We start from the raw sequence: 26,500 nt of genomic DNA on the forward strand, positions 1-26,500 counted from the left end.
AATCAATCCCCGATGACCTTTTAAGGAGCCGTCCCCCAAGGACACATGTTCGTGACCTTACAGAACTGCCGGAGGAGTCCAACGTCGGTTAAGAAATAGGTAATCTCTCTCTCTCTCTATCTCTCTCTCTCTCTCTCTCTCTCTCTCTCTCCCTCTCTCTCTCTCTCTCTCTCTCTCTCTCTCTCTCTACATCTATATTTAAACACTTGTATTACTCAATAGCTAATTCATTAGTGTTACTAAGTTGAAGATTAATAACATCCTATAAAATATTACATTTTTATTTTTTGGATACACACACACACACACACACACACACACACACACACACACACACACACACACACACACACACATATATATATATATATATATATATATATATATATATATATATATATATATATATATATATATATATATATATATATATATATATATATATATGTGTGTGTGTGTGTGTGTGCGCGCGTGAGTGTGTGGTGTGCATGTATATATATATATATATATATATATATATATATATATATATATATATATATATATATATACATATATATATATATATATATATATATATATATATATATATATATATACACGAGTATATATTTGTGTGCATATATGCATATATACACTTATATATACATATGTATTAGGCAGAAACAGGAACCACACCCTTACCTAGTTCTTTAGCTGCAAGCCATGGGATGGATCCTATTGAGTATCAAACCGCCAGCGAGAGAATGAGACCTGCCGACCATTAGAAATTTAGCACCCAAATGACGTCATATTTGAAATTCAAACGTTGCCAGGTAGTTATAAAAACCTCGTATGTCAATTTGTAACCCAGTTCTGATGAAGTCACCGAGAGAGGTGGAGAACAGAAAAAGTGAATGGAAAGCACCTCGAATAAGTTTTCCTTATTCGTGAGAAGAGAAAAAGTACATATAGTTGAAAAGTGTTAGTAAGAAGTTAGTGTCTCTTAACAATGCTATTAACTTTAATAGAAATTGCATAAGAGAGAAAATATGCCCAAATAGCGTATATATGCATATTCTCTATGAATCTAATTCACATGACCGTGACTCATTTACATGCATTAAGCTACAGACGTCCTACAATATCCAATTAGTTCTGCCTTGCAACTAATATATTTTCATATATGTTAACCGAAGTAGAATATTTTAATTGAAAATGATTTTGTCCTTTCTTGGGTTAGAACCAGCGCCCAGCGGACAGAGGAGAAATCAGGGCTTCAGTGATGTTATGGACTCGGCCAAGAAGTGATGTATAAGTTGATACCGATTCCGACCTTACAAATCACTGTCGAACTCAGGTATCTGACTACACACACACTCACACACACACACACACCCACACCCACACACATATATATATATATATATATATATATATATATATATATATATATATATATATATATATATATATATATATATGTGTGTGTGCTTGTGTGTGTGTGTGTTTGTGTTTGTGTGTACGTAAACATACAGTAAAATGAGGAATTGTTTCACAAAAATCTGCCATTAGTTGTCAAAAATACTTCCAACACTCAAAATTGATAATTGTGCCTTTTAAAAATAGAGATTATCATATAATATTCTAATAGTGGCTAATAGTATTTTCATGTATGTAGACATAGGACAAACGATATCGATGCCTCAATTGCTAACAAGGAGAGAATGCATATAGCTAAACCGTGTTTGATAGGTTATTACCAGCAACTCAGCTAAAAGAGAACGTTAATATGGACACAGAAGGATCGGAAGAAGAGAAAACGGAAGAATAAAGAGTTGGGAGATTCCCGTGTTGTTTGGGTATGTCTTTGATTATAGCCAGATGAAATGGCCGGTGACTCAATTTCGGGAGTAATCGATTAACGGTGACATTAAAGAACACAGGTTTGTAATCAAAGTTCTTCCTCTCTCTCTCTCTCTCTCTCTCTCTCTCTCTCTCTCTCTCTTCTCTCTCTACATATGCCACGTCTCTTCACTATGTACATCCCAGGGTTCGAAAGCGGGGAGGTATTTATGAAGGTGAAACACGCTTCTGACCAGTTATTATCCGTTGTGTGTTCAGCTCATTTGGTGTCTATCAATATTCTCTTATTCCTAATGTTTGTGTTTTTATTCGGTTTTCATAAATTAGTAAGTGACTAAAGGAACATATTTCCTCACGTCCATGCACATTCGGCAACTATAATAATTATTTTCCCTTATGAAATTGCTGCTGGCAATATGAGGTTATGTCATTCATTGTCAATCTGCGGACACTATAATACTTGTTTGTTACTACGTGTAAATACTCTTTCCTAGTATTACCTTCCTAGTGTGACAGTCCTCGAAAAAAAATGACTTTATTAAAAAAATCTGGCGCCTAATACAACCTTTCTAGATGAATCTTTAGGAACCTAGATTCTAGTTTAATGATCTCTTTTCGCGAATTTACTTAAACCTCAATTTTGCGAACATTTAATCAAGAAGGTAATATCCGATTAATAAAAAGACTAAACATCTTATATTTAAACGCTATTTGAGCCCCTACTTAAATAGTTTTATAATCGGTTTCTTTCTAAAATCACAGGAACTAAAGCCATTTCTAGGGCACATTGATCATCTAAATAGAGTAAAACATGTTTCTCATATATATATATATATATATATATATATATATATATATATATATATATATATATATATATATATCATAGAAGGTCAGATCAGGCGTACAATGTAATAATTTTTTCAACAGTTTATTCTAAAGTTTCGTAAATTGTATTTACATCCTTTAGGATTTAAAAAAAAAAAAATCACAGTACCTAAAGACAAGTTAGTTAATCTTTTGATAGTGTTTTACTTTTCCTTGTGTATGGTATGTCTCATCGAATTCCTGGGCTGACATTCTATGAAATACTCGTATACCATGGACTTTTTCGCCTCACCATCTTACCCATATATATATATATATATATATATATATATATATATATATATATATATATATATATATATATATGTGTGTGTGTGTGTGTGTGTGTGCGTGTGTGTGTGAGTGTGTTTGCGTGTGTGTGTGTGTATGTTTCATTCTCACAAAAGAAACTATAGTTTGGCCACTTGAGCCAAGAAACATGGCCTACATTTCTGAGCGATAACCTGTAATGACAAGACGTACGCTTCACTTCCCGGGTCATCTCTCCCTCGAGATTTTTATATTTTAAAGTTTAAAACTTTTATTCGAGCAGTAGCAGATTTAAAACTGTTTGGTTTAAAGTTTTGATGGAAAATGATAAAAAAAGAAGCTAAGATAATAAGTTACCTTATAGTGACAATATAAGTTTTTAATGCGGAGGACCATGTGACGAACAATATAATTTCCTTAAATAGCCCAGGATGCTTACCCTGATATTATATTGGACACCTGTTTATTTTAAGCGTAGTTACTGTGATTTTTTGTTGTTGAGTATATCGTTCTTCCTTCGTATTTAAATCTAGTACCCCACCCGATTTCTGTTCATCTTTAAGATGTGTTTTCATTTCCCATTTCATTTGAGGCCTTCGCAAGAATTATGCTCGACATCTTCATCGTCTGCCTGAGTTCTTCATAGGCTCTTTGCTTTCTTACGAAGAATTCAAATTGTCATCTCAACTGTTTTGAATATGGATATTAGGCAAAAAAAAAATGAAGGTGAAAGGAAAAAATTGAGCAAAAATGATAAATTCATGACACTCACCTCCTGAGAATTTATAACCCATTGAGACTTCGTAAATGACACTACATTTCCCGTTGGTAATCTATGTTCCATAGAATGATCACACAATGCCGTCCAATAGTGTATTCGTAGGCTATATTTCACCACTCTGCTTCATCCAGCTCCTTTGTTCACAAAAGCTACCGTTCCATGTTTTGTTAGATTTTCTCCAAAAAACTCCAACGTAACTAAGTAACTAACGTTACTTAGTAATCATACATCTACCTCCGAACAAATTTTTTCATGCGTTTATGTATTCAATTGAAGCATTAATATAACATGAGTAATACTCTACTATTAATATTTTACTGTGTCTAAAGGATGCAGAATAGACGGTTGGTTGCCTGTTATTTAGCAGAGAACCCATTTTAGAAGCGGAGGCCGAAAATAGAGCTGATATACAAGTGAAAGCTCGGTGAGCGTGAAGACCAAAGTGACATTTCTATGGCCGCTGAAAGTCTTTCCCATCCTCTGCTGATATAATGAGAAGTTCAGGAATTAGAAGAATTTTCCTAAACCCAAAAAACATATTTCAAAAGATCACGTTTCTCGTGAAGTTTTCTGAAATTGATACCCAGGGCAGAAAAAAAACACACATTAATAAAGTTATAAAATGATTCCTCTGAAATAGCGAATTCCTGTTCCGTGTTTCTTCTGCAGTCTATGATATAAATTAGAGGAACGTGAACCACAAGGCACGTCAAAGTTACACTGGGCTAACCGAAGAAAAAAATTCTCTGCTGCCAATTAGAGTCGCGCTGTCGGAGGCGTTTTTTATGATCCGTGCAACAAAGGACTGATATCTCAGTACAGCTTTTACCATTGTCACACATTTTTCAGAATAAACAATAAAAGTCTCCAAGGTTTTGTGCTGCACTCAAAACCTTAATTGGTTCAGTTAAGCTTGCAACATGAATCCCTTCGTGAGACTCAGAACAACTCTACAGGGCAAGAATAAGAATGAGGCAGCAGTAATGATGCTTCGTCGCGGTTTTTGTGGCAAAAGAGTCCAGCATATGCGAAAACAGAGGCAAGCTTTTTGTAGCCTACAGCATAACATTGGACAACTAAAACAGTAAGCAACACTGTACATACATAAGAACAGTAGACGAACATTTAGGAATTCTCCACTTGACTCATATATCTTCATATCATCCTTTCAAGATTACGTTTTGCATAATGATATAGATTGGACATGCTGATTATTACAAACGTTTTTATTCTTATTGGAGATTTAGTTCATATAATTTTCCTTTTATGCGTATTTATTTTAAAAATCACTTCTTATGGAAAGTAGTTCAACTAACTAACGTCACTGGATACTGAACTTGTGATGATAAGTCAAACAGCAGTTGAATCACAACATTACTTATATGTGATACACATTTGAGCTTAAACTATTAGTCACCTCACTATAAAGACATTTGAACTAAAACCAATTTCTGTCTCTGTTCTGTTTTTTCCCACAATTTGACGGAAGTTTACAAGAGGTAGTACTGTTCTCTTGTTTCATTTGTGTGTTGATTAGTCTAATTTCATTTTGCTCTCATTTAAAAAATGAATTACATGTATGATAGATAATCATGACTAGACGCAAGATAGGCCTATTCTTGTTTCATATTATTTCGTCATACTGGGTATTTAGTCTTATTTAAACACTGGCTTGTATGTATGGTTTATTACCACGAATAAACATACATAGGCTTAATCTGTTACGATAGCCTTTGGATGTTACTTGCTCAAGCAAAGTGGCATTCAGATAGATTTAATTGAAATCAATATGAGAAATCCATAAGACATTCAGGAATAATGGTGCCACATTCAGCCTTCATTATACGCAATTGTTCTTTTCTGAAAAAATTGCAAAATTATAAACGAATGTTATTCTCACATCAGTATCAATTGAATAAAAATAAATCCTATACATAATTAGTTTAGGTTTAAAATACTTTAAAAGTTAATAAAACTCAACACTGTTCTTGACTATTGTATACTAGCTGAGCCGAAAGAGTTGCTCCCATAAATATAGAGCAGAGATTGGACAGAAGCGACGATCGCGTGCACGTAAGGAGCCATTGTTATGCGATAACTGTTACAGATAGCATCATTATCAACGGCTAAGACCAGCGGCAAAAAAGCCACTTCTGGTAGCCAAGGCTCGGTCATCAACTGTGTCAATTACAGGAACAAGTTCACAAAAGAACATGAGATCACATTTCAAAAATAAGAGACCTATTTTCATTCATGAGAATCTTCATGACTTGAAATAACATCAAGTAAACGTGTGTTAGATCGCAGCCAACTTTACTCCTGCTTTTATATCTAATAAAATACGTAATGAATGCTGTAATAAGCTTTTTATTAAATCAGGGGTGTTGTTTATCCGTGGTACGTGCCTACAGCTCGTGAAATATTATTCCAAACGACGAAATGTATAGAATAAAAGTGGTTCAGTGAGCTGAAATCTACCTGAAAAGCCACTGGCATGTAAGGTTACCATCAGTTCATTCAACCATGGTTATACCTGACTATGGTTCCTACTACTTGTACTACAACAGAGAACATAGGCTAGTATCATGAGGCCTAGATCCAGGCCTGCTGCAGTTTTAAGCGTTAATGAAATGTTATGGTCGTGTTAGTGCAAAATACCAAATGGCCAGTACTTTAACACGACCTGTAACCTAGAATAGACATTTGTCAAGAGCCAGCGTCCGTCGAAGCAATACCTCAAGACCTCTAATTTCCTCTCGAAGTAAGTGTTTTCTCTCAAGTCACAAATGAATGCCGTAATTCCCGATTTTCGTGAAGGTGGTCGTGCTATGGTAGAGGTGGCCATTCGGTATTTTACCCTATTTAGTACATACTATTAATAAGTTTTCAAACCTTTTATGGAGAGGACTCTGCTGAATTTTAACGATAATTAGTTCAGCCTCTAGAGTAAAACAGGACTGCAAATTTATGGTGGAAAGAAAGCCACATAACATCGGCAAATTGGTCAACTATATTGCTCAAGTGTATACAAACTAGTACAGCAGACAAAATTAAAATTTTCATTTCTACATGTAGTACAATTTATCATTGGTAAATGCTGCAAGGCTAATTTACCATTCATTAAAGACTGCTGAGAAAATAACCGTAATGTAGTTGCCATATCTACAAAACTTTATGGCTTAACCGTTGAAGAAATATACCACCAAGATTAAATATTTGTACTTCTGCCAAGAGTACATATTGTATATAGTAAATGGTGCATAAATCATTTGACAGTCTTGGCGGAGATCAGAGAAAAAACGTTTACGTAAAGAGTACAGGTTTCCTATAAGATTGTATAGGTTTAGGTTATTGTTTACATAAGAATTATCGCATAGCAATGTCGCTAGGCAGTGCACGTCACAGACTGCTTTGGCTGTTATATGGTGTCAAATCTCTCCTCTCCATATCTATGGTTGCTCCCCACACAAACGTTGAAGTGCCCCTGCGTACGCCGTTTGCCCAGAGGCATATCAATAGATATAGAAGGGAGAGATTGGACAGAGCCACTTCTGGCATCCAGGGCTGGGCCATCAACTGTGTTCCTTACAGAAACAGGGTGACACGAGAACAGGGATATATAGAGGACAGGGATATAAAACCATGACAAAATAATCATGTACAAGATTGCAGATTTTTCAAGAGGAACATGATTATTCCTTTTATATCAGGTCGAAAGGTAGTAAGTAGTTAAGTGTATATCTATGCTTTATTTTATATATTTGGGATGGTAATCAGGCGAGTCTCATATATATATATATATATATATATATATATATATATATATATATATATATATATATATATATATATATATATATATATATATATATATAGTATATATATATATATATATATATATATATATATATATATATATATATATATATATATATATATATATATCTCATATATATATATATATATATATATATATATATATATATATATATATCATATATCTCATATATATATATATATATAATATATATATATATATATATATATATATATATATATATATATACATATGTATGTATATATGACTCGCCTGATTACCATCCCAAATATGCAAAGTAAAGCATTAGGTAAACACTTAACTACTTACTACGTTTCCACCTGATAAAAAAGGAATAATTATGTTCCTCCTGAAAAATCTGCAATCTTGTACATAATTATTTTGTCACCGTTTTATATCCCTGTCCTCTATAGATTTAGCCACTGCAATAAACTGGTAACAATGGAATAGATGCTTTATCTTCCCTCCACGGATTTTTTTGACAGGCGTTATCTTGCAAAAGTGTTGCAACTTGCAATTTTGCAACTAGCAAGATGCTGTCGATGGGAAAATACCATTCACTGAAAATATGAAGTATTTTATATAGTTATCAAAACAGTGACGTAATCTAGATAACTATCATTATTATCATTCAGATAATGACAGAAATTGTCTGTATGTACAGTACATATAAATATAAATGGAACAACAAGTCCACAACCAACCTGCAGTCAAATTTGTCCCTATTTGTGTACTTAATTTCATCCCGGGATTTCCTGGGATGTGCAAAAATATCCTGGGATTATTAAACCTTGAAAATTGTCCGGAATCCCCAGGAAACAAACCCTACCTGGGCCTGCTGCAGTTGTAAGTGTTAATGAAGTACGTATCATAATATTATTTACAATGTCATCAATAAGTTCTCAAACCTCATTGTATGCAGAGGAATCTGCTGAATTTGATCTGCCAGAACACTTGAAGGTAGTAGGTCATTCTTCAGTTTTACCATTATCATTTTTGCCCTATACTTCAAATTTATACTAAATTATAGCTTTAAAAGTAAACTTTGCCAACCACCTAGCCTGCAAGAAAACTTGACCAACCAGTCAATCTACGAGGGTTGATCATCGGAAAACCAAGGGTATTCTGCCATAGCCTAACCTTAGCTTAGCAAAGACAGCCTGGATTGGCCATAACCTTCAGGAATGCTGATGTTTCTATCTGCCCCCCTCCACAGACTATGAAATACAGCTCAAGTCTTGGCTAGCTATGAAAGTCTCAGTTATTCTTACAGACTAGCATAACTTTGACTCTGCAATGTAAATAAAAATGTTGAATTACAGGTCAGTATGATTGTGACATGTTACATACCTTTATATATATGGTTACTATATGTCTGCAGACTGCAGCACATAGTAATTATTCTTTTTCTTCTTTGCCTTCAGCTTTCCCCATTTATATATGGGGTAGCTGTTTCGAGGCAGCCTCCTCCATTATCTTGTTCCCTTAGACCCTTTCCTTCATATCATTCAATAATTTATCTTTCCATCTGAACTTTGGTCTTCCCTTCCCTCTTCTGCCCTCTACCTCCATGTTCATAACCCTCTTACATACGTGTTCATCTTCTCTCCTCATGACATGAGCAAACCATTTGAGTCTTCTTTCCTTAGCTTTTTTTTTGAAACTTCTAATACTTTGACTGTCCCCCCAGATCCTATCTTTTTTTTTCTTTTTGTGACACCACACATCCACCTCAGCATTCTCATCTCGGCCACTTTCATTCTTCTTTCTTGTTCTTTCTTTATTGGCCAAGTCTCTGCCCCATAGAGAATGGCTGGTCTAACTACACTTTTATAAAACGTTCCTTAAACTTTTGCACTGGTCCTCCTGTCACAAAGTATCCCTGATGACTTTCTCCAATTCATCCATGCATACTGCATTCTATTGCTGGCTTCTGCATCTAGGTTTCCATTCTCAATGGATATTTTGCCATGTTATTTCTCTAACAATATTCATGTGGCTTTTTTTTTATTCTTTATCAACTTGTGTTTTATTTTCCAATAAATCTTTTGAAACAAATACTTTTATGCACAGTATTGTTTACGAATTATGATTGCAGAGAAAAGGGTAAGGTGTTGAAAATCCAGTTTGCAAACATTTCAAGTTTAATTTTCTTGATGAAGAGTAGTGTAATTATTTCTTGAGCAAAAAACTAAACAATACTGATTATTTTTATTTTCTTTGTTCCAACAAAGAAAAATAAAATAATTCTGACTAAGCTTCCATTATGAATAAAAGGGCTCCATTAAAAGATTTATTGAAAAATAAAACGCCAACATATAAGGAATGTATTTGAAAGGCTTATGAATATTGTTAGAGAAATGACATGGTAAAATATTCTTCTACTAATAATTACTATGTGCTGCACTTATATATATATATATATATATATATATATATATATGATATATATATATATATATATATATATATATATATATATATATATATATATATATAGAGAAGAGAGAGAGAGAGAGAGAGAGAGAGAGAGAGAGAGAGAGAGAGAGAGAGAGAGAGAGAGAGAGAGAGAGATTTATAAATATATATATATATATATATATATATATATATATATATATATATATATATATTATATATATATATTTATAAATCTCTCTCTCTCTCTCTCTCTCTCTCTCTCTCTCTCTCTCTCTCTCTCTATATATATATATATATATATATATATATATATATATATATATATATATATATATATATATATATATATATATATATAAGTGCAGCACATAGTAATTATTAGTAGAAGAATATTTTACCATGTCATTTCTCTAACAATATTCATAAGCCTTTCAAACACATTCTTTATATACTGGCGTTTTATTTTTCAATAAATCTTTTAATGGAGCCCTTTTATTCATAAAGGAAGCCTTATCAGAATTATTTATTTTTCTTTGTTGGAACAAAGAAAAATAAAAATAATCAGTATTGTTTAGTTTTTTTGCTCAAGAAATATATATATATATATATATATATATATATATATATATATATATATATATATATATAAATATATATGTATATATTTCCTTTTTATAACACCTAGATTGCACTGATGCAGCTTTCAAAACAGATATTAATTAGTGTCACAAATGGATACAGTATTTTCTGTATGATATTTAATTATCATTTGTTGTTAGGCAAAGCTACTTACTAACAAGACATGCATGTCTACTGAAAAATCCAAATCAGTTGTTTATATTTTGCAGGATGACGCCAAATTGGCCAATGTAGCTATTGAACTTAGGCTATTGTTAATATTATTATATTATATTATGCCTATGGATGAAGCTTATATGGGATGATAGCGTTGGAGATGAAATTATTTGCCATACTGCTGTCAAATTTTATTGTCAGTTTGACCCTTGAATAAAGAACGATAATAATTAATTCTGCCTCTGCAGAGTAAAACAGCAGGTACTGTAAATTTATGGTGAAAAGAAAGGCACATAACTTCGACAAATTGGTCAACTATATTGCTCAAGTATGAAAACTACAGCAGACAGAATTTAAAATTTTTATTTCTACATATAGTACACATTGTCCTTGGTAAATGCTGCAAAGATAATTTACCAATCTTTACAGACAGCTTAGAAATAGCCAGAATGTAGTCGCTAAATCTAGAACCCTTTATGGCTTACTGTTGAAGAAATATAGCAGCAAAATTAAATATTTTTATTTCTGCATAAAGTACATACTGTATATAGTAATTGGTGCATTAAATCATTTGACAGTCTTGACGGACATCAGAGAAAACACGTTTTAAAGAGTGCAGGGTTTCCAAGTAGATTGTATGGGTTGCTCCATTGTTTAAATAAGAATCATCGCATAGCTATGGCAGCGCCTCAGTGGCGTGATCGGTTTGGTCTTGGACTACCACCTAGGTGGCCGCAAGTTCGATTCTCGGGCATTTCATTGAGGAGTCAGAGATGTGTATTTCTGGTGATAGAAGTCCTCTCTCAACGGGGTTCGGAAGTCACGTAAAGCCGTTGGTCCCGTTGCTGAATAACCACTGGCTCCGTGCAATGTAAAAACTCCTTACAAACAAACAAACAGCGATGGCGCCAGGCAGTGCACGTCACAGACTAGTTTGTCTGTTATGCGCTGTCTAATCTCTCCTTTTTATATCTATGGCTATATCGGCTGAGATGAACTAATTGCTCAGGCAGCCTGCTCAGGCGGAAAAAACTGTCATTGTTCACATTAACGTTTAGGTTTGCAGACAATTGTGCAGGTATAACCAACTATTAGTGGCGGCCTTTGTGGGTCTTTAGTAGCATACTGCAAGTATGACAAGAATGTCACTCTTGCCGCCACTTGTTTCTTTTCGTTATGTGAAACCCAAATGGAAGGGCAACTTTATGCCCTTTTAAAGATGACGATTAATTACAAAGAAGGGGAGAGGAAAGGAAGGTTGGTGGGGGGTTAGGGCGGGCGGTGGATAATCCTCCAATAAGTGAGTCTCTTCAATGAAGCGAGAGTAAGGGAATTGTTGAGTGAAAGCTGGATGGGAAACCCAGTGTTCGGAAGTACTATATGGGGTAGAGCTCAAGGCATAAGCAGGACGAAGGATGTTGATATATCAAATATGCGACGCAGTGGACCGGAGGGGGTTACACGGTCTCACACATATGAACGAGAGCTTTCACTTCTTTCTTTAGTTTAGCAGTATTGACTTGTAATTTACCTTTAGTGAATGAACACACATAAAAGATATAAGGTGTCTGCGAACATCCTCACTCTTTACACAATACACATTCATTGAAATTAGACAACTTTATTTGAAGTTGTCTTTTAGTTACACAATTATCAGAGACCGAACAGGACTAAGAGTTCTCTTTCTCTCTCTTCTTATCACCATTATCCCGCCGGGCAACCGATAGAAAAGTCTATCTTCATGCCGCATATTAACATCTACGAAAATATCAGAGACCAAATAGAAATAGTTTCTCTCTCTCTCTCTCTCTCTCTCTCTCTCTCTCTCTCTCTCTCTCTCTCTCTCTCTCTCTCTCTCTTAACCTCACCTCCCAGCGCGCATGATTTAGTAATGGCTACGCTCTTGACTGCAACATCTCATAGCAATGTAAATATATACATTCCTCTTTATTGTGCCTCGGAGTATCATCTGGCTCATGGCTCTTTGGAGACTTATATCTTCCAATTCTGGTGCGTGCACGAGGAATCACCTTAAAGTTCTTTTTATGAGTATATGAGATGAATTGTAGTACATTTGTGGATAGCACCTCACAGGCTACCGTTGCAGACAAATTCAACGTTTTGTTGTTGGTTGTAGTTATGTAAATATTATTTATTTTATATAAGACAGTTATTATGATTATTTTAATTATTACTATTATTAATTTTTTTTATCACAGTCCTCCAATTCGACTGGGTGGTATTTACAGTGTGGGGTTCCGGGTTGCATCCTGCCTCCTTAAGAGTCCATCAGTTTTCTTATTATTATTATTATTATTATTATTATTATTATTATTATTATTATTATTATTATTATTATTATTTTATAAAAACATCATAATCACGTGTATCGCTAACAAGATGAACCATTCCTACTATTGTTTGTCAATAATTATATAGTTTACACTTACAACATCGCTCATTTGTTTATCCCTCATTATTAGAAGTATAGAAGTAGTAGTATTAGTAGTAGCTATTGTTAGGAGTAGCTATGATTGGAGTCAAATGAAATAAGAATTCTATTTATTGTAAGAACCTCAGAGATATTTGTTGCGGTACGTAGATTGATATCAGAATCTAGTTCCTTTTCACGTAGTAGCTACTGAAAGATTACGGAACTTACAAGCCGCATTTACATTTTTTGCGACCTCTGAAAACTTACTTGTTTTACTTAAATGAATATTATTGTTTATAAATACCATACAAATGTATTCTCAGTAAGTAGAAGTCTACCAGCCGAAAATTCCTTTATGGAGAATAAAAAAATAAAGAAAATTGCGTAGGTACAAGAAAACACTTTTCATCGGAAAGATGTTCCATAATTATGAAGGTGCATTATTCTTGGAAAGGTGAGCGCTCGCGCTGAAAGACACTGGCATCTTACTTTTACTTGCAATGTTCCGTATGAGGTTACCTTATCTTCCAAGAAATGATAAGGTTAACATTGTAATGGCAAGGCCTTTCAATAATTCAATGGTGCGATATTGAATATTTTATAACGTCTGCTCTTATAATAATCATATACACTTTCACACGGACATGTACTTATACATGCTGGTATATATTGGTACATATAAATATTTCTTAATAAGTATGTACGTATCTCTATAACTATACATTTATAGCAGACACACACATACATACATACACACACACACACGCACGCACACACACACACACACACACACACACACATATATATATATATATATATATATATATATAATATATATATATATATATATATATATATATAATTACTTCCATAATGGTCCCGTAGGTGCGTGCAGATTATGAGAGATCCCCACATTTCAAAGGGCTGCAATATATGTCGTATGCAATTGAAATTAAAACATAATATAACTCTTAACATTTTAGATAACAGCTAAAACATTTCGAGCTAATGAAAGTATTCATACAATTAAAGATGGTAAACCAGACTTAGCTATTTTGGAAAGGACTTCGTTTACTGAAAAGGCAGATGAACCTCTATCCAATGAAGATGATGAATAATTCATGAGAAATCCTTCTGGTAAAGTCAGTAAACATTCCAACAATACTCTCAAATCTATGTTAAAATCCACCAAGAACTCTTCCTTACATCTACTGCACAAAATAGCAAAACTCATAAAGAAGGTCAACCAATTAGGCCCATCGTTATTTCGGAAGGCTCAGCCTTTTGCCTTTTGACAGAATGATTAGCTGCAAGTTAAATCCGCTAGTAGGAAATATATATATCCGAGGCACATATTGAAACAGAGTACGTTATAACTAAGCTGAATGGGAAAGATATAAATTACTAGTCAATTAGGGTTACGATTTTCCCTCTTTCTCAGTTTCCGTCGATGGCATAGTATAGTTTTTCCATTGGAAACTTTATCTGCAACACTCTCGATGACACATAAGGAACATGACATCAGATAGCGGCCTGATATTATTACTTTTACTTTTAAATGGTGAAGAAAAGTCGACGCATAATTGTACCTTAGGCCTATCGATCGGGACCCTTTAGAGTTTTACGAGGTTTTGAATGACCTTGTTTCATCCGTAAATTAGAAAGGAAACAAAACAAATCCATTCAATCCATTATGAGATTCGACAACGGTTTTAAATTTAAAGTATATCACAAACCTACAGCAGTGAATGCTTTTCTTCACGATTTTTTTTCCCAGCGATCACCTCAAGGTAGAAAGATTAGCTTTCACATACATTCTTTTGTGAATTTTCAGAATAAGTGATCCTGATTTTAGAAGAGGGAATTGAACTGAATTATGAAGGTATAGAAAAATTATGTTATCCGCTGAACTGTATTGATGGTTGGCCCCCAGCACTTTTCACTTTAAAAATAATTGGGTTTTGCGATATCGTAATAATTTTCTAGATTGGCAATAACCTAAAATGTCCGGAAAGAAAGATTGCACAATCTGGTGGACTATACAAGAGAGTGACGCAATATAACCACAATGTATACGTTGCTAACAATTCAAGAGCAATGTTTTGTCATGTAAGAGATTTTGACCACCGTATCGATTGGCATTCAGATAAAGTATATTTTAAAAGTTAATGACTTCATGACAGATTATGAGTTGAACGATGCCAAGTTATTTTTTTTAGAAACATCAACTTTAGGGATTTTTTTAAAACACGGACGATTTATTAGAATGTTTTATTCCTGAAGATTCACAAATAAACCAACCTGCTCCATATTTAAAAAAGGATGATTTTGTATTGTGATTTCAATAACTGCATATTCCATTATGCTTTATATACAGCAACTTAACTTGTTTTTAAGGTTTTTTGTGGCCTCAAATTATTTCTCATTGCTAGTTATATTATGAAAACTGTTCAGTGCCCTAGAGATGACTTTTTAATAAAAGTTGAAAGTATTGGCATTGCTTCTTTTTTCTAAGTGAGGCTCGTATATACGCATATATATATATATATATATATATATATATATATATATATTATATATATATATATATATATATATATATATATATATATGAAGGAAATAAATACCAAGAGCGTCGACATTAATTGTGAAATCATCTTCATGGCACTGAATAGTTTAAAGTATATACATATATATATATATATATATATATATTATATATATATATTATATATATATTATATATATAATTATATAAATCTAATGAAAGGAGCCCATAATAACACCAAAATATAGAGAGAAAAGTACTATATTTCAGAGACTGCTGTCTCCCTCTTCAGGTAGATGAATGAGAAAAGTTTACAGAAAAGGTGGTATATATACCAAGAGATCCATCCACAGGTAAGCCAATTTAGGTCACCCCCGCGGATAATCTTCCTTTAATCTTCTTAAGCGTTGGTTGAATGAAAACCTTGACGATCGTATCTGAAATCCATGCTCCTTTTGAGATGTTCATTACATGCATCTGTTTTATAAAGGCCGATTCCATCATTTGACTCTTGTACCGGCAGTTGCTGCTATAAATTACATGTGACAAATTCCAGTTTATTCTATGGTTATGTTCATATATATGGTTGAAAATAGCTGAGTTCTGTTGTCCAAACCTAACTGACCGTTTGTGTTGGTGTATATACCACCTTTTCTGTAAACTTTTCTCATTCATCTACCTGAAGAGGAAGACAGCAGTCTCTGAAATATAGTACTTTTCTCTATATATTTTGGTGTTTTTATGGTCTCATTTTATTAGATGGAATTCTGTTGTAACAGAACATTTTTACCAGTCTATATATATATATATATATATATTATATATATATATATATATATATATATATATCTAAAATGGGTTGAGTATTTTCAAGGGGTATCCTGACCATAAAAATGAGAAAGCAATTCACAAAGCAAACGTAATTTTCTACCAACCCCCTCAAAACAAGACCAAAGAGACACCCAACAATAAAATAAAAATTCCTCACCTGGACAGGATTAAGGCAGTGACTCAGACCCTCGGAAAATCTAACACTTTTGCATTTACTTACCCAAACACCTTAACCAAATCCCTGATTAACGTCCAATAAAAGACATTCCCCAAGGAAACAGGAGTTTATGAAATCCCATGCCAGTACTGTGACCAATCTTACATCGGATTTACAGGAAAATCACTTCCCCAGAGATTAATACAACACAAACGGTCAGTTAGGTATGGACAACAGAACTCAGCTATTTTCAACCATATAAATGAACATAACCATAGAATAAACTGGAATTTGTCACATATAATTTACAGCAGTAACTGCTGGTACAAGAGTCAAATAATGGAATCGGCCTTAATAAAAGAAAGGCAGGTAATTTACATCTAAAAAGGAGCATGGGATTCACATGTGATTGACAAGGTTTTCATTCAACCAACACTTAAAAAGATTAAAGGAAGATTATCAGCAGGGGTGACCTAAATTTGGCTTACCTGTGGATGGATCTCTTGGTATAAATACCACCTTTTCTGTAAACCTTTCTCATTCATATACCTGAAGAGAGAGATAGCAGTCTCTGAAATATAGACCTTTTCTCTCTATATTTTTTGGTGTTTTTATGGGCTTTTATTATTACATGGAATTCTGTTGCAATAGAACATTTTACTGGTCATATATATATATATATATATATATATATATATATATATATATATATATATATATATATATATGACCAGTAAAAATGTTCTATTGCAACAGAATTCCATGTAATAATAAAAGCCCATAAAAACACCAAAAAATATAGAGAGAAAAGGTCTATATTTCAGAGACTGCTATCTCTCTCTTCAGGTATATGAATGAGAAAGGTTTACAGAAAAGGTGGTATTTATACCAGATCCATCCACAGGTAAGCCAAATTTAGGTCACCCCTGCTGATAATCTTCCTTTAATCTTTTTAAGTAAGTTGGTTGAATGAAAAAACCTTGTCAATCACATGTGAATCCCATGCTCCTTTTTAGATGTAAATTACCTGCCTTTCTTTTATTAAGGCCGATTCCATTATTTGACTCTTGTACCAGCAGTTACTGCTGTAAATTATATGTGACAAATTCCAGTTTATTCTATGGTTATGTTTCATTTATATGGTTGAAAATAGCTGAGTTCTGTTGTCCATACCTAACTGACCGTTTGTGTTGTATTAATCTCTGGGGAAGTGATTTCCTGTAAATCCGATGTAAGATTGGTCACTTATATATATATATATATTATATATATATATATATATATATATATATATATATATATATATATATATATATATATATATAAGTAGGAAAAAAACCCATTTTGGCTCAACCTCAACACCTGACCCCCAACTCGGCTCATAGGCGATAAACCCAATAAGCTTGCCTTTATCTTAACCTCATGTATGTTGACCATTAACGACTTCACGGAAAACCACCAAATATTTCTCTCGAGTTCAGTAAAGAGCCCCAAAATGACTCATGAAGAACTCTTTGGATAGGAGAACCATGATTTCTCTTGACCCCTTGAGAATACCCAACCCCATTTTTTTTCAAGATTTACTCTATGTATGAAAAAAACAGTTCACGACCCTTTGAAAATACTCAACCCATTTTGGTTTAAGATGTATATACTCTACAGATGTAAACACCACAATATCATATAAATATGAATATTAGTGAAAAAATTCTGTTGCTTAACCTAACCTAACCCAACGTAAACTAACCCAACCTTTGAAAATACCCAACCCCATTAAATTTGGCATACTCTACGGATGGAAAAAAAACACCATTTCACACAAATATGAATATGAGTGAAAAATTCTAAGTACTTTAACCTAACCTAACCTAACCTAACTTTACTTAACCTAACCCAACCCACCGAGTGAAAAATTTCTAAGTCCCTTAACCTAACCTAACCTAACATAACCCACATGAAATACCCAACCCCATTTTGGCTTAAGATATACTCTTTGGGTGAAAACCCGCCATTTCACATAGATATGAATATGTGGGTAAAATTCTAAGTCCCTTAACCTAACCTAACCTAACCCACATGAGTATATGAAAAATATGAATATGAGGAACCAATTCTAAGTCCCTCAACCTAACCTCCATGTGAGTAAGTATATGAAAAGATATGAATATGAGTAAAATAAATTTGAACTCCCTTAATCTGACACTCTTCATGACTGAATGCCATGTCAAATCATGTGATAGTATGAATGCAAAAAAATTTCTAAACTCCATTTAAATTCAGATAAGCAACTGATAAGCACCCACAACAGTCACCGTTTTCTCCATGACTCATTGCCAGGTGTACAACATGTCATGTAGGGGAAAATACCCCATTGTCCCTCAACACCTAAGTGCTAGTCCCCAGGTAGTCGATTTTTCTACCTGGAGATAAGCACCTTTCTACCTGGTAGATAAACACCTAGGTGTGAAATTTCACACCTTTTAATGAGGTGTTAATTACTTTTCACACCTCTAGGTGTGAAAATTGACCATAAAGGTGTGAATATAACAAATAGGTGTGAAATTCCACAGGTTCCCACGGTCGTTTCGGTGCCGCGCAAAACTCTACGGGGATGAAAACCCTGATTTCAACCCTAACCCCCCAAAACTCCTCATACTCTATGGGAGATAAAAACCCTGATTTCAACCCTAACCCCAAAACTCCTCATACTCTATGGGAGATAAAAACCCTGATTTCAACCCTAACCACAAAGTCCCTCATACTCTATGGGAGGTAAAAACCCTGATTTCAACCCTAACCCCAAAACTCCTCATACTCTATGGGAGATAAAAACCCTGATTTCAACCCTAACCCCAAAACTCCTCATACTCTATGGGAGATAAAAACCCTGATTTCAACCCTAACCCCAAAACTCCTCATACTCTATGGGAGGTAAAAACCCTGATTTCAACCCCAACCCCAAAGTTCCTCATAGTCTACGTAGGTAAAAAAAAAAAACCCAGATTTCAACCCCAACCCCAAAGTTCCTCATAGTCTACGTAGGGTAAAAAAAAAAAAAAAAAAAAAAAACCTGATTTCAACCCCAACCCCAAAGTTCCTCATAGTCTACGTAGGTAAAAAAAAAAAAAAAAACCCTGATTTCAACCCCAACCCCAAAGTTCCTCATAGTCTACGTAGGTAAAAAAAAAAAACAAAAAAACCTGATTTCAACCCCAACCCCAAAGTTCCCATAGTCTACGTAGGTGAAAAAAAAAAAAAAAACTGATTTCAACCCTAACCCCAAAAACTCCTCATACTCTATGGGAGATAAAAAACCCTGATTTCAACCCCAACCCCAAAACTCCTCATACTCTATGGGAGGTAAAAACCCTGATTTCAACCCCAATCCCAAAGTTCCTCACAGTCTACGTAGTAAAAACCCCCCCCCCCAAAAAAAAAAAAAAAAAAAAAAAAAAAAAAACCCTGATTTTCAACAACCCCAACCCCAAAGTTCCCTCATAGTCTACGTAGGTAAAAAAAAAAAAAAAAAAAAAAAAAAAAAAAAAAAAAAAAAAAAAAAAAAAAAAAAAAAAAACTTGATTTCAACCCTAACCGCAAAACTCCTCATACTCTATGGGAGATAAAAAACCCTGGTTTCAACCCTAACCCCAAAACTCCTCATACTCTATGGGAGGTAAAAACCCTGATTTCAACCCTAACCCCAAAACTCCTCATACTCTACGGGAGGTAAAAACACTGATTTCAACCCCAACCCCAAAGTTCCTCATAGTCTACGTAGGTAAAAAAAAAAAAAAAAAAAAAAAAAAAAAAAAAAAACATGATTTCAACCCTCACCCCAAATTCCCTCCACTAGCCCCCCGATGATGTTTTAAAACTTGAAATCACAAGTTCCAACATGTCCCCCGAATTCCCTCCCAAACGCAAATTTTTTTAAGTTGATAGTGAACTCTGAAAATTAACTTAACAAAACCCATTTCAGTCTTAATCATTAATGATATGTGTATATAGATGCATAATATTCCTTACGTAAAGAGGTTAAATGGAAAATCAGATTACATACAGAATTGTTATTATTTTTGTAAACAAAAGTCATACAGAAATACATGAATTAATATTCCATACAAAGTCATACAAGAATACACTGGAAAAGGTGTGCAAAAGAATACACAAACATGATATACATTCGTTTTACGAAAATAATACATCATCGAGACACATTGCTAGCATTTACCACACACATCTTCCCCAGTCTCCCGATCATCTTCCCCAGTCTCCCGATCATGTGTGAAAGATAATTCATCTAATACATCTAAGCTTTTAAATCTTGAAAGTTCTTCATATATAAATCTTCCACACATCTTTCCTCTAGCAGGGATAAATTCTTTTTTATGATGACTACGCAAGTGATTTTACCAATTTTTTTCATTTCATCACTGAAGTTAGATAACACAGGTAAATACTGATTCAACCATGTCATGTTAACTCGTCCACTTTGTCCGATAGCGGCGGGGAAGATAACATATTTGACATAGTCATACGATGATTTAAATAATTCTTGCTTTAATTTCTTCACTGAAGAAAAAAAGTGGTTGAACGTCATCTGCTTGGTATCCATGCTCAAACGGTCTGCATGGTCCTCATCTTTGGAATATGCTACACTCTTTTGGGCGTATTCATTATCTTCAACAGGGGCACCGATACCATATTGGGTTAATAAAGTAGCTACGGTAGGGAGATCTACTTCATCGTCACATTCCCAGGAGGTAATATTTTCGGGCCTTTTCACAATGACTGACCCTTCAACACCACGATTGCGAGGGCAGGCGTATGTTGCACCAGCTCGAGAATATCGAAAGCCCGCAATCTCAGCGTATGGGTAACTTTGAACGACGTCTTCATCCCCACCGTAATTCCTGCATGTAACACAATTAGTGGCCACTACTAAACAAGTATTTCTCTTTCTGAACCTATTTTCGGTCAAGTTCCCGAAAACTAACTTGCACAAGGAGGTTGACGAAGCCATGGCGAGAGTGTGCGCCTTAATATTCCGATGGTTCAAGAGTTAATGACCCATCGAACCCCCAATCGAGCTTCCCCACCCCCTGACACTTTGAGTCATTAAAGATGGCCCCCCTTTATCAAAATCACTGATTAAACAAGGTGTATCATGCCACCTGAAGCTATGGATAACGCTAAAGCCCGACACACTTTCGAACTGTTATCTCAACCTCGTGATTAAACAAGTTGTATCAAGTAAAGGGTTAATCACACGATTAAACAAGCTGTATCATTTTCCCAACATTTTCTTTTTCGCATGTCCCACCTTCTTCATACACTATCGCCTCTTTTCAATGCATTGCACCATGCTTCTATTTGTTTTTTAATAGCTGCATTCCTTAACATCCAATCTTTAACCCCTGCCATCTCAATTAAGTAGTGATAAATGGAAATATTATTAACGTTGGTTTTTATACTCCCTTGAAATTCTCGAGCGATTTCTAAAATATTATAACCTGCCAGTAGATGAGCTAAATCCCCTTCTTCATTCCATTCAATTGAGCTAGAATTTTGTAAGTGTTTAACAAAAGCTGTAACGTACGACTTTTGAGGCTCTTTAAATAATACTGGAATAATACCTGTTAAACCGGGATTGCTTCTTTTGCGGATAATATCCCCTTTAACTGTTTTCAACATAATCGGGCACCCTTGATAGGAGAATGAGGAGGTCCCGTGAGTGATTTAGCCGCCGTGGGAAATTTTGCATTCATTTTAACATTAAGAGGTATGTGCATGTTACTAACGGTTGTATCCAACTTACCATTACTCTCAAGGTTAGTATAATTATTATCAATATTATCACAAACCTCCTTTCTATTCATTAACCTCTCATATGTAACGGCGGGGATAATGTAAAACTCCTTTACGGCTTTTCAATATATTTTTCTTCTTAGCTACAGACGTTGTTTCCAAGGACACAAGATGAAGCGGAGAATCTTAACATTCAGCAGATATTAGGAGATGAGCTTCAAGAGATGAAGAACTGGGTTGCCGAACTAGGAAGAGAAAAAGCAAACAGTATAGAAGAGTTAGAAGGAAAGGAGCTGAAAATAATGTTACTGGAAGAATCTTTAGAACAGAAGGAAACCATTCTGCAAGATGCTCTCCATCACTGGAAAGACATTGAAAAGTTGTTGGAAGGAGCAAAGGAAAAAGAGGAGATGGAGGCTTCTCTAACAACCTTAAAAGCAGAGCTCCAGAAGAGGAACCTTCAAATCAAAGATTTCCTCACAAAAGAAGAACAGTCAAGGTGTGAACAACAAAAATTCGAGGATAAACTAGACCTAGCTCTCCATTATGCAATGGAGCTGCAGACGTTGCTAAAGGAAGCAGAAGAAAGGGAGAGGAAAATCAAAGATGATTTAGAAGAACAGATGAATAAAAACCATCTGCTAGCTAAAGAAAAGGAAGATGAAGAGACTGAAATAAGAAGGGAACATCAGGAGACTCTGAGGCAAAAGGACAAAGAAATAGGAAAGCAGCGTGAACGCCTGGAGGAACTCCAGGATAACTTGGAAAGCGCTCTGCGTCAAGAACAGAGCCTGGAACGTTTGCTGGAATCTAAAGAAGAGGACCTCATCTTTTTGAAGAAGAAGGAGAGTGAAGCCCATCTGGAAGTGCAACGACTTCTCAAGGACTGCGATATGCTGAAAGAAAAGATTCAGCTACAGGAGCAGAATAGAATGAGAGAAGAAAAGCGTCTAAGGGAGCAGCTAAGAACACAGGAGGAGGCTTTGAGGGAACATGACAAATACATGTTGATGATGTTTCTACATGGGACTGCTCAGAGGAACTTCCAGCTAGAACACATTGCGCTGGAACATGGAAATATGATTGAAGAAGAGAAGCAAGAGAAGTGTACAAGAGGAACAGTAGGAAGAAAAGACACAGGGAGTGAGGAAGACCCATGTGAGAAGGCCCGTGAGACAGAAGAGAAACAACGTAAGGAGTACTGGAACGCCCAGCGGGAGAAGAACGAGGATTACGAGAAACAATGGGAGGGCCTCAAGCACATTGTGGAAGATGTTCTTCACGGAGATGAATAAAGATCTTTAAGATATTCATCTTTCACTGAGGAGGAAGCCAATGGCTGCTGAGTTCCCCCAACTCGTCAGCCAAGGCACTGCCTCAAGGAACGAACAAACTCGCCTGGTGAGAGTCAAAGGAAGAATTTTCTGAAGGTAGGAGGACATGCTCTCAGTATGAGAGCGAAAAGCTGTTAGGAGGTAAGAGGAAAAGCTCTCAGCTTGAAAACCAAAAGCTGTTTGGTGGTAGGAGGACAAGCTCTCAGCTTGAGAGCCAACAACAGTTTGGAGGCTGGAGGAAGAGCTCTCAGCTTGAGAGCCAACACCTGTTCGGAGGCTGGAGGATAAAGCTCTCAGTTTGAGAGCCAAAAGCTGTTCAGAGAACCAGAAGGCCACCAGAAGGCCACCAGAAGGCATAAGTTCAATGCCTTTTATATATGCAAAATATAGGTTATGCAATGCATAGTGAGTTGAATACTTGCATATACTACTGTGGCAACCTCTGACACGGCGTTAAAACCCGTAAGTTCAATGCTTTTCACATATGCAAAGTATGGGTTATGCAATGCATAATGGGTTGAATACTTGCATATACTACTGTGGCAACCTCTGGTGCGGCGTAAAAACCCGTAAGTTCAATGCCTTTCACATATGCAAAGTATGGGTTATGCAATGCATAATGGGTTGAATACTTGCATATACTACTGTGGCAACCTCTGGCGCGGCTTAAAAACCCATAAGTTCAATGCCTTTCACATATGCAAAGTATGGGTTATGCAATGAATAATGGGTTGAATACTTGCATATACTACTGTGGCAACCTCTGGTGCGGCGTAAAAACCTGTAAGTTTAATGCCTTTCACATATGCAAAGTATGGGTTATGCAATGAATAATGGGTTGAATACTTGCATATACTACTACTGTGGCAACCTCTGGCGCGGCGTAAAAACCCGTAAGTTTCAATGCCTTTCATCATATTGCCAAAGTATGGGTTATGCAATGCATAATGGGTTGAATACCTGCATATACTACTGTGGCAACCTCTGGCGTGGCGTAAAAACCCGTAAGTTCAATGCCTTTCACATATGCAAAGTATGGGTTATGCAATGCATAATGGGTTGAATACTTGCATATACTACTGTGGCAACCTCTGGCGCGGCGTAAAAACCCGTAAGTTCAATGCCTTTTATGTATGCAAAGTATGGGTTACGCAATGCATAATGGGTTGAATACTTGCCTATACTACTGTGGCAACCTCTGGCGTGGCGTAAAAACCCGTAAGTTCAATGCCTTTTATGTATGAAAAGTATGGGTTACGCAATGCATAATGGGTTGAATACTTGCCTATACTACTGTGGCAACCTCTGGCGTGGCGTAAAAACCCGTAAGTTCAATGCCTTTTATGTATGCAAAGTGTGGGTTATGCAATGCAAAATGGGTTGAATACTTGCATATACTACTGTGGCAACCTCTGGCGCGGCGTGAAAACCCGTAAGTTCAATGCCTTTCACATATGCAAAGTATGGGTTATGCAATGCATAATGGGTTGAATACTTGCATATACTACTGTGGCAAACCTCTGGGCGTGGCGTAAAAAACCGGTAAAAAAGTATCCCAATGCTTTAATGTTAATGCCAAAGTTTTGTGGTTATGCAATTGCAAAAGGGTTGATACTGCAAATATACTTACGGTGGCAACCTCTGGGTGCGGCGTTGAAACCCTTAATTCAATGGCCTTTTCAACATATGCAAAAGTATGGGTTGCAATGCATAATGGGTTGAATACTTGCATATACTACTGTGGCAACCTCTGGCGCGGCGTAAAAACCCGTAAGTTCAATGCCTTTCACATATGCAAAGTATGGGTTACGCAATGCATAATGGGTTGAATACTTGCATATCCTACTGTGGCAACCTCTGGCGCGGCGTAAAAACCCGTAAGTTCAATGCCTTTTATGTATGCAAAGTATGGGTTACGCAATGCTTGATGGGTTGAATACTTGCATATACTATTGTGGTAACCTCTGGCGCGGCGTAAAAACCAGTAAGTTTAATGCCTTTTATATATGCAAAGTATGGGTTATGCAATGCATATGTTGAGCAGAAGTCTGGTAAGATTAGTTATGTAGGAAATTTATTAGCTTGGAAACTCTGCTAGTAGAATTTTAGATACATAAAGGCGAAAGAGAAGCAGAAGAGAAACGCAAACCAGGAAATTTGCGATACGACACTCGTAAAACGCAGAAAAGGGACTGAGTGAGACATAACAAAAATCGATGATGCAAACTGTTAGATGTAAACTTTGAACCGGGAGCAACGCATAACAAGTGGGTGGAACTAGCTTACGACTGCTCACATTATACGCCCTGATTTGTCAGATGTCGTCGCCGGAAGTGTTAGGCGTTAAAGATTACCCAATTATGAAGAATTATGGTGGTCTTAAAAGGAATCCAGAAGAAGAAGAGGCGGAGCCAGAAATCAGAAGTTGGTCGATAGTTAAGTTGGAACGATGGAAAGAATCAGTTAACTACTCACTTCTGGACGCATAACTTGTGTCGGTTTAAACCCCGTTTATCCTGTGTCATAGGAAAGTGAGATTGTGTGTTACAATAATAATTAAGAAAAAAAAAA

At 35.3% G+C, this 26,500-nt stretch overlaps 2 protein-coding genes across 2 annotated transcripts in view; one reads left to right on the top strand and one right to left on the bottom strand.

The window, feature by feature from the left end:
* The window catches only part of LOC135220546 (histamine H1 receptor-like), a 476,346-nt gene that overhangs the window by 380,232 nt on the left and 69,614 nt on the right, over positions 1-26,500 (bottom strand). The gene's annotated exons all lie outside the window — the stretch shown is intronic.
* LOC135221172 (golgin subfamily A member 6-like protein 2) lies at positions 21,809-23,890 on the top strand. Its single transcript, XM_064258996.1, has 2 exons — positions 21,809-21,817; positions 22,739-23,890. The coding sequence occupies exons 1-2, from the start codon at positions 21,809-21,811 to the stop codon at positions 23,888-23,890; spliced, it is 1,161 nt and encodes a 386-aa protein (XP_064115066.1).

This window comes from Macrobrachium nipponense, chromosome 2, assembly GCF_015104395.2.
Source record: "Macrobrachium nipponense isolate FS-2020 chromosome 2, ASM1510439v2, whole genome shotgun sequence".
NCBI classification, from domain to species: Eukaryota; Metazoa; Arthropoda; class Malacostraca; order Decapoda; family Palaemonidae; genus Macrobrachium; species Macrobrachium nipponense.